Below are 9,903 nucleotides of genomic sequence, written 5' to 3' on the forward strand. Positions count from 1 at the left end.
TCCCAGGTTCAAGCTATTCTCCTGCCTCAGCCTCTTGAGTAGCTGGGATTACAGGCACCTGCCACCACGCCCAGCTAATTTTTGTATTTTTAGTAGAGATGAGGTTTCACTGTGTTGACCAGGCTGGTCTCGAACTCCTGACCTTGTGATCTGCCTGCCTCAGCCTCCCAAAGTGCTGGGATTACAGACATGAGCCACCACGCTCGGCCTGATAATAATAATTATTATTTTTGAGATGGCATTTTGCTCTTGTTGCCCAGGCTGGAGTGCAATGGCATGATCCCGGCTCATTACAGGCTCTGCCTCCTGGGTTCAAGCGATTCTCCTATCTCAGCCTCTCAAGTAGCTGCAATTACAGACGCCTGCCACCATGCCCAGCTAATTTTTGTATTTTTAGTAGAGATGGGGTTTCACCTTGTTGCCCAGGCTGGTCTTGAACTCCTGACCTCAGGTAATCCACCCACCTCAGCCTCCCAAAGTGCTGAGATTACAGGCGTAAGCCACTGTGCCCAGCCAAGTCATTATTATTATTATGAGATGTGGCTCACTGGTACTGGGTACTACTGTACTGCAGGCACTGACCCATGCAAGTTTTATTGGTTATCGCATTTAATCCTGACCGCCCTGAAGTAGGAGGCGCACACACTGTAAAATGAAGAACCAGAGGCTCAGAAAGTTAATTGCCTTGATATCACAAAGCTAGTAAGTGAAGGGGCCAAGATTTAACCCTGGCAGCTCAGAGCGTGATTTGTATTCTGCAATACCATTTCCTTAATTTCTGAGCCTTAGTTCCCCTTTTACCTATAGGTATAGCACCAAGTCCCATCATAGAGAAAAGACCTGTTAAACATTAATTTTCCTTGCCTTCTTCAGGTTTCCCTAATGTGGGAAAGTCCTCGCTGATCAATGGGCTGGTGGGGCGGAAAGTTGTGAGTGTCTCCAGAACCCCGGGCCATACCCGATACTTTCAGACCTACTTTCTTACCCCATCCGTGAAGCTTTGTGACTGCCCGGGCCTCATCTTCCCATCTCTTCTGCCTAGGCAGTTGCAGGTATGACGGGGAGGGTGGGTAAGGGAAAGAGAAAAGGTGGGACATTGAGGAAGGTACTGAGTGCTCATTCCCCTCAGGTTCTGGCAGGGATCTACCCCATTGCCCAGATCCAAGAGCCCTATACCGCTGTGGGCTACCTGGCCTCCCGAATCCCCGTGCAGGCCCTGCTCCACCTGCGCCACCCAGAGGCTGAGGACCCCTCAATGGAACACCCCTGGTGTGCCTGGGACATCTGTGAAGGTGAGTTCCGTGTGCCTGGCTTCGCCCCACCTGGTTTCAGCTGCTCTTCCTTACCTGCCAACCTTCTGGCCTCGCCTTTTACCCTACCCTGTCTCCTTTCCTCTCCTCAGAGATTCTGCCATTGATGAAGCTGCTGTCCACTCACCCCTAGATTTTTGTTGCAAAGCCAGTAAGATCTCTGGCCTGGAATGTTTTGGGGAAAACTCGGAAGGACTGTGTTATGGGAGTGGGAGTATGATAACCGGTACCTGGTTAATGCCTTCCCTTTCCATCATTCTTTCCTCCCTCCAGCCTGGGCAGAGAAACGTGGTTACAAGACAGCCAAGGCAGCTCGGAATGATGTGTACAGAGCAGCCAATAGTCTCTTGCGGCTGGCAGTGGATGGCCGCCTCAGCCTGTGTTTTCATCCCCCAGGCTACAGTGAACAGAAAGGTCAGAGCCCAGATATTCTTCCCCAGTCCCCTCCTATGGTATAGGTAAAAGGGTGTGGGCTTTGTGGCCAGAGAGAGAGAGAGGGTCAAACCTGGATTCTGTACCTGTTGGCCAACTCTGTTACTTAACGTCTGAGATGATTTCCTGATCTACAAACTGAGGGTAATAATTGACCCTTAGCATGGTGATTGTAAAGATTGAAATTGATGTGCACAAAGATTCTGTTCAGCAATCTGCACATAGGAAGTTGAATGCATGGATGAATGAATGAATGCAAGCAGCTATAAAGATTATTGTTATTCCTACTCTTTGCCTCTTCCCCGTCTTTCTCTGGCTTTAGTTCTTTGCTCAAAACTCTCCTCCATTCTTTTCTTGTTTTGGTTCCCCAGGCACCTGGGAGTCCCATCCAGAGACCACGGAGCTGGTGGTTTTGCAGGGCAGGGTGGGGCCAGCAGGTGACGAGGAGGAGGAGGAAGAGGAAGAGCTGAGCAGCTCCTGTGAGGAGGAGGGAGAGGAGGACCGGGATGCGGATGAGGAGGGAGAAGGGGATGAGGACACCCCAACCTCAGCTCCAGGGTCCAGCCTGGCTGGCCGAAACCCTTATGCCCTGCTGGGTGAGGATGAGTGCTGAGTTCCTCACCCAGTGCCATCTTCCCACCCAATATCTTTGCTTTTGGACTGACCTGGGGGTAACTCCCCTCTGCTGCCCCAATTGTGAATAAAGATTGTTTGCTTTGTAGCCCCTTCCCCAGATGAACTGAGGTGAGAGCGGCTGTTCCAGGCTAACAGCTGTGGGAGGCTTCTCTCCTCTTCTCCCTTCTTTTTTCATGCATTCTCTTTACAAGGGAAAGTTCTCTTAGGAGTTTATTTACTAGGTTCTCAGTCTCTGAAACCTGCTTCCTCTACCCACTCTCCCACTCTGCACCTTAGGAATCCCATTATCTACATGGGGAGGGGAGATCTAACTCCAGTTCTCTTTTGGAGTTTGTTCCATTCTCTGATTTGAGCAGCAGCCCCGTGTGCCCCCTGCTGCCAGACCTGGTCATTCCAGGAGCTTCTGTGAGAAGGAACATTAAGAGAGGAGGTGTCCCAAGCTGATGTCTCTAAGTGAGATTTTTACAGGAATTGTTCAAATTCAGCAAATATTTATTGAGGGTCTATTGTGTGTATTGACCTGTGCAAAACATCAAGCATATAAGGATGTACCACCAGAGCCTGACCTAAATTTGCAGCCTGGCCATGATCAAAACCCCATCTTCAGGCACCCAAGGTTTTTGATTAAGAAGGGTGAATGATGTTCTCCAAATCCTGGGGGTTTATGCAGTAGAATTCTAGGACTTCGTGTTAATATAAATTTTTAGTCAGGGCAAAACACTTGTGAATATGTTGATTAAATGTGTACGAGTAGAGTTTTAATTACTGGAGAACACTAGCGTGCACATTTATGATTTGATCAGAACAGGCCTTTAAGTACAGTGTTAAGTTTCATTATTTAAGAGCCTGGCAACTATGAGTATGTGAGGTACATAGAGGTGGGCACAGAACCAGCCTTCTGAATTCCATTTTCTCTGATTTGGGGTGGAACAAAGATGACCCAGTACAGGGTTTGAGCTAGAAGCTAGCTCAATGGCCAGAATCATTTTAGGATTTCATCTCAGCATTGTAGCAGAGATCAGTTCTCTCATGAATTGGGGCACCTTAGGCCTTGCTGTACATTCCTTTGTTAAGCCAGCAGCTTGACTCCTAGATTTAATTCTTTGAGAGATGGGAGAATGAGCTAGCTTTGTTTTACTGACTGCCAGTGTTGTCTGGGTTGGATGATAGCAAAAAGCGTAGTTTGCTAGCTTGACCACTAGATGGAGGAGTGAGAAGTATCAGACTCCTCTGCTCTAAAGCATCCCTTTCAGGATCGGAGTCACTGGGCAGTTCTCTAACGCGGGCAGAGAGGTCCTGTTAACCAAGGAGCAAAGGAAAGTATGTTTAAAGAAGCTTCGAAAAAGATTAAAAAAAAAAAAGAGGCTGAGGTGTTTGCCCATATATTCCTTTAGGCTTATCTCCTTTGGTTCCGGTGAGGACATAAGCCCTGGAATTCACTCCAGTGCAAAGTTTAAATACTAGCAGCATGTGAATGTTTGAAGGTTTCCCAAAATGTGCTAGAAGAGAGAAGAGGTCCCAGCTGAGAGGAAAATCCACCTGTCTTCCTTCTGAGGCTCTTTAGCCTCACTGATGGAAAAGGGGCCCAAGCTAAGCTTACTTTGAGGGCTCATGATGTTCACAGATGCTCAGGGGACTTCTCTTCTGCAGGAGGTGGGGGGAGAACGTTGGATTCATTTCCTTAAAATGTGGAGAGAAAGGAGAAAAGTCAGAATTCTGTTTGTACCTCTGTTTCTTGCACCGCTTCTCTTCGCTTGTTTTTATCTTTTTCCACCTGAAGAGTTTCATCGGGCATTTGGGGGAGTCTAGGGGTGGGGATGAAGAGTTAACTGGGAGCTGAGCTAGACAGGCAGCTGAGTAGGGGGGATTTTTATGCTGAAGACTTGGCAGGAGGCAACTCTGACATCCCCACTGGACTAGACTATAAAACCTCTTCCCAGGCCTCTTATCAGTCACTTGCTGACTCTATAGGGTAATAGCCACAGGAAAATAACTGAGGGGCCTGCAGATCAGGATGAATAGGGCCCCAACACCAGTGCCTGAGGCTGAGGTTAGAACTGACTGCAAAGACACAGGAAACCAAGGGCCCAGTCTCCCTTCCACGCTGAAATACCCCTCACACCCTCTTGTCTGGGTCACGTCTCTATTATGTGAACACTTGATCTTGGAGGTCTGGGGCTCTGGCACCTTCCATAGCTGATTAGTTTCTTGATGGAGAAAAACCAGAGATGCTCTCATCCGTGCTGGAATTTAATTTAGAAGTCAACTTCCAAGCTTCCCTTTTTCCAGACAGGATTCTAGTCCTGGTTCTGGAACAAGGTAACTGTGTGGTCCAGGATGGTTCAATTATCTGGGTCTTTGTTCATTTCTTATAATCATTGATGCAGTCAACAAAAATTGGTTGAAAACAATATATACCATGGCCAGGCAGGTTGGCTTACACCTGTAATCCCAGCACTTTGGGAGGCCCAGGTGGGCTGGTCACCTGAGGTCGGGAGTTCGAGACCAGCCTCGCCAGCATGGTGAAACCCCATTTTTACTTAAAAAATTACAAATATTAACCGGGTTTGTTGGCACATTCCTGTAATCCCAGTTACTTGGGAAGCTGAGGCAGGAGAATTGCTTGAACCCGGGAGGCAGAGGCTGCAGTGAGCAGAGATTGTGCCATTGCACTCCAGCCTGGGTGCAACGGAGCAGGACTCCCTCTCAAACAAACAAACAATACATGCCAGACATATCTCCCTGAGTTCTGAGACAATAACCAAAATTTAATAAGGCAAGATCTTACCCTCAAGGAATAGACGGTAGGAATAGAATAATATAATAGTTCTATAGCAGTGTGTAAGCTATAAAAGCATTATTTTATGTATATCTATTCAACTGTCAAAACTAAATAAGGTGGTTAGTACGATAATTATCCCAACGATTCATTCACTCATAGAACATTTGTTGAGCTATTACTATCTGCCATTACTTCCAAGTGGTAAGTGAGATAGAAGTGGTTCTTTGTGGAGCTCACAGTTTATTGGAGAATAGAAACAATTATAAAAATAAGTGTGATAAGTTCTGGGAGAAGGTTGGTACAGGATCCTGTGGGGTAGTGGTGGCTCCATATAGGAGGGATCTTGGGATATTGATCAGAGAGAAGTGGGGAACAGGGTTAGAAGCTGCATTAGTAAATTAAGTTATGTCAGACTGCCAAAAAAAATAATAGTAATAATAAGCAGTAGTCTATGGTAAAGAATTGCTACAGGAACAGCTAGTAGGTGCAGTTAAGCTGGTCTTGGTGAATCAGGGGAATCCTCCTAGAGGAACAGATGTCCATGCTGAGGCCTAAAGACTGGGCAGGAGGCCGGGCGCGGTGGCTCACGCCTGTAATCCCAGCACTTTGGGAGGCGGAGGTGGGTGGATCACCTGAGGTCGGGAGTTCGAGACCAGCCTGACCAACATGGAGAAACTCCATTAAAAAAAAAAAAAAAAAAAGACTGGGCAGGAGTTAGTCAGACAGAAAGGGGAATAGCATTCCAGGCAGAGGAGACAGCAGATGTCAAGGAACATGACAACTTTGGAAGATTGTAACTTGTTCAGGGGCAGAGGGTGCAAAGGAAAAATGAGGAAAAGTGAAGCTGGAGAGGTGGGCTTGGTCCAGCTCTTGCTGGGCTTTGTCAGCTGTGTTAAAGATTAGACTTTATCCAGAGGGACATTGAAGTTTAAGCCTAAGACTGAAAAGGTGAGAATTGTGCCTTAGAAAGATCACTATAGTTGCAGTGTGGAGACTGGTTTGGAAAGGGGAGAAATCAGAGGCTTTTGCAGCCATCGCAGGGAGAGAGAATGGACACCAGAATTAGAGTAATGGAAGATGGAAAGAAGAGAAATCGTTTTATGGGTTGCTTAGGAGTTAGAATTGGGATTCTATCTTGGGATTGTTTCGCTGTGTAGGGGAGAGGGATAAGTCAAGAGTATACATCCTGTTTCTCACTTGGCAACTGGGTGGGTCATGGGTCTGTTTCCTGAGACAGTTGTCTACAGCCATACCACCGTGAGCACCCTGGATCTCATCTGAGACAGTTTATGCAAATGGAGCTTGGGGAAAGAGAGGTCGTGGCTGGAGACAGAGATTTAGGCATCATCAACATATAGGTGTGGGGAGCAGAGAAGGCTGAGGAAGAAAGCAGGAAACATAAAAAGGAGAGAAGGGAAAGGAGCCAATGAGACAGGAAAAACCTAGTAACATGGTGTGATGAAGCTAGGGGAGGAAGGAAGGAAGGGCGGTGCGGCATGCTGCTGATGTAAGGTGGTGGCGTCGAGAATGAAGACTATCCACCAGCAACGAGAGGGGCCTCCATGGTGTTGGTGGGAGCAGTTTCTTTGGAGAGGTAGAATCAGAGGCCCCAGCTGTCAGAGGGCTAAGGAATAATTTGGAGGAAAAGAGTAAAGGCAGTGGAGTCGAGGAGGGAATTTTCAAGTTGTTTGGCAGTGATTGCAATGAAAGAAAAAATGGAAGGAGCAGCCTATAGGCAATTGAGAAACTTTTTGAGTTTGGAGCCTGTTAACATGATGTTAGGAAGAAAGATCAAGTGGAGGGGAAGGGTGAGAATGCAGGAAGGTGGGGCTTAGCGACGGAACAAGCCTTGGGGACCTGTGGGCGTAGTACTGAGAATCCCGGTGAGGGGAGTGCCCTCAGGCAGGCGCCAGTGGCGTCTGTCATTATAGGAGGGAACAGCGCTGACATTCAGCTGGCTCGCACTGGTACGGCTCAACCAGTTGTTAAAACACGTCTGTTCCAGTGTCAGTAGTATACGAGTAACTGCAAAAAGCAGTAAAAATTATGAATTCTAATACAAACTCAGTTCAAGCTAATTAAGAGATCGCAACAGCCATTGGTAAATGGACTTCTCGCGGCATTTGAGAAACTTTGCAACGCCATCTGCCGGTGCCGTCGCATCACTGCAGGCTGAGAGGCTGCTTTGCACCTTCATCATGAAGCACTCTTTGAAATTGCCTGTTTAAATTACCTTGGAATCATGGAGTTGCTACTGCTTCTGAATAGTTTAGCTTCTACTTTGATTTTATTGTTAGTGCATTGTCGTTCTTGTAACAAGTTTCAGTGTTTTAATATTTACAAATTCTATAATTTTTAATATTAAAGCCAAACTTGAATGAAGAGTCAACAGTTTGGATATGTTTCTTTACGTGCCTTTGAAATACCACAAATGAGAATCTTTCCATTCCTCAGGAGAACAAAGAAGAAATATTGGCTGGGCCTGGTGGCTCATGCCTGTAATCCCAGCACTTTGGGAGGCCGAGGTGGGTGGATCACGAGATCAAGAGATGGAGACCATCCTGGCTAACACGGTGAAACCCCATCTCTACTAAAAATTCAAAAAATTAGCCAGGCATGGTATCACGTGCCTGTTGTCCCAGCTACTTGGGAGGCTGAGGCAGGAGAATCCCTTGAACCCAGGAGTTGAAGGTTGCAGTGAGCTGAGATCACGCCACTGCACTCCAGCCTGGAGGACAGAGTGAGACTCTGTCTCAAAAAGAGAAGAAGAAGAAGAAATATTAATGAGCTGCAGTGCAGCCTGGAATGTTAGATTCTGTTACTGTGTAAAAATCAGAATAATATGGAAATTGTTTCCAACTTTTTGTTTTGAAAAATTTCTAACATAGAAAACAATAAACACCCAAATACTCAAAGATTCAACAAATTCTACATTTTGCCACATTTGCTTTACTAGTTTTCACCAGCTTCTGTATTCATCGATTTTTCTATCTACTTATCCATTTTTTTGTTGTTACCCTTTATTATTATTATTATTATTTTTTTTTTTGAGTCGGAGTTTCGCTCTTGTTACCCAGGCTGGAGTGCAATGGCGCTATCTTGGCTCACTGCAACCTCCGCCTCCTGGGTTCAGGCAATTCTCCTGCCTCAGCCTCCTGAGTAGCTGGGATTACAGGCATGCGCCACCATGCCCAGCTAATGTTTTGTATTTTTAGTAGAGACGGGGTTTCACCATGTTGACCAGGATGGTCTCGATCCCTTGACCTTGTGATCCACCCGCCTCGGCCTCCCAAAGTGCTGGGATTACAGGCGTGAGCCACCGCGCCGGGCCTACCCTTTATTTTTTAAAATTTTAATCTTTAATTGTAAATTGGCAGATTATAGTTGTATATATTTATGGGGTACAAAGTAATGTTATGATTCATGAATACACCACAGGATGATTAAATCAAGCTAATTAACATCATTTTTAAATACTTTTTTTTGTGGTGAGAATGTTTGAAATTTACTTTCTACATTCAGATAGTGGAGGGAAAACATTTAAAAGTGTAAGAAAGAAAATTGCTCTCAACACTTTTGAAATGTACAGGGTTTACTATATTCACTTTGCTGTGCAATATATCTCAAGAAAATAAGAAAATAAGAAAAGCTTATTGTTCAAGTCTAATGAAGCTTTGTACCCTTGACCATCATATCTCCATTTCCTCCAAGCCAGTCCCTGGTAACCACTATTCTACTCTCTCCTTTGAGTTTTGCGATAACACACAGTATTTGTCTTTCCATGCCTGGCTTATTTCACTTAGTGTAATGTTCTCCAATTCCATTAACGCTGTCTCAAGTGACAAAATTTTTTTTAAAGGCTGAACAGCATCCCACAGTATATATACACCATATTTTCTTTATCCATTCACCTGCTGATGAACACTCGGTTTGACTATATAACTTGACTGTTGTTAATAGTGCTGCAGTGAACATGGGAGTGCAGGTATCTCTCCGACATACTGATTTCAAATCTCTTTAGTAAATACCCAGAAGTCAGATTGCTGGATCATATGGTAATTCTTTTTTTAGTTTTTTGAGAAACCTCCATACAGTTTCCCATAATAGCTGTACTAATTTACATTTCTACAAACAGTATACAAGGGTTCTCTTTTCTCAACCATTTAAACTTTTTTTTTTAAGATGGAGTCTTGTTCTGTCACCCAGACTGGAGTGCAGTGGTGCAATCTCCACCTCCGCCTCCTGGGTTCAAGTGATTCTCCCGCCTCAGACTTCTGAGTAGCTGGGACTACAGGTGTGTGCCACCATGCCTGGCTAATTTTTGTATTTTTAGTAGAGATGGGGTCTCACCATGTTGGCCAGGCTGGTCTCAAACCCCTGACCTCAGGTGATCTGCCTGCCTTGGCCTCCCAAAGTGCTGGGATTACAGACGTGAGCCACTGCACCCGGCCCTGAACTATTTGAAAGTTACAGACATCAGCCAGACACGGTGGCTCACATCTGTAATTCCAGTACTTTGGGAGGCCAAGGTAGGCATATCACTTGAGGCCAGGAGTTTGAGACCATTCTGGCTAATGTGGCGAAACCCCGTCTCTACTAAAAACACAAAAATTAGCCAGGCATGGTGGTACATGCCTGTGATCCCAGTTACTCAGGAGACTGAGGTGGAAGAATTGCTTGAGCCTGGAAGGCAGAGGTTGCAGTGAGCTGTGATTGTGCCATTGCACTCTAGCCTGGGCAACA

General features: G+C 45.8%; 1 protein-coding gene across 2 annotated transcripts in view; it reads left to right on the forward strand.

Annotated features, from left to right (window-relative positions):
• The window catches only part of GNL1 (G protein nucleolar 1 (putative)), a 13,817-nt gene extending 9,716 nt beyond the window's left edge, over positions 1 to 4,101 (forward strand). The window contains exons 9-12 of one of the 2 annotated variants that reach the window (XM_032270785.1): positions 874 to 1,052; positions 1,130 to 1,292; positions 1,584 to 1,724; positions 2,114 to 4,101. In XM_032270785.1, coding sequence (XP_032126676.1) covers positions 874 to 1,052; positions 1,130 to 1,292; positions 1,584 to 1,724; positions 2,114 to 2,355 — 725 coding nt within the window. In that variant the 3' untranslated portion in view covers positions 2,356 to 4,101. The other variant, XM_032270786.1, reaches the window with a different exon arrangement.
• The last annotated feature ends 5,802 nt before the right edge of the window (positions 4,102 to 9,903 follow it).

This window comes from Sapajus apella, unplaced genomic scaffold (assembly GCF_009761245.1).
Source record: "Sapajus apella isolate SASKATOON/1434 unplaced genomic scaffold, GSC_monkey_1.0 scaffold216, whole genome shotgun sequence".
NCBI lineage: Eukaryota > Metazoa > Chordata > Mammalia > Primates > Cebidae > Sapajus > Sapajus apella.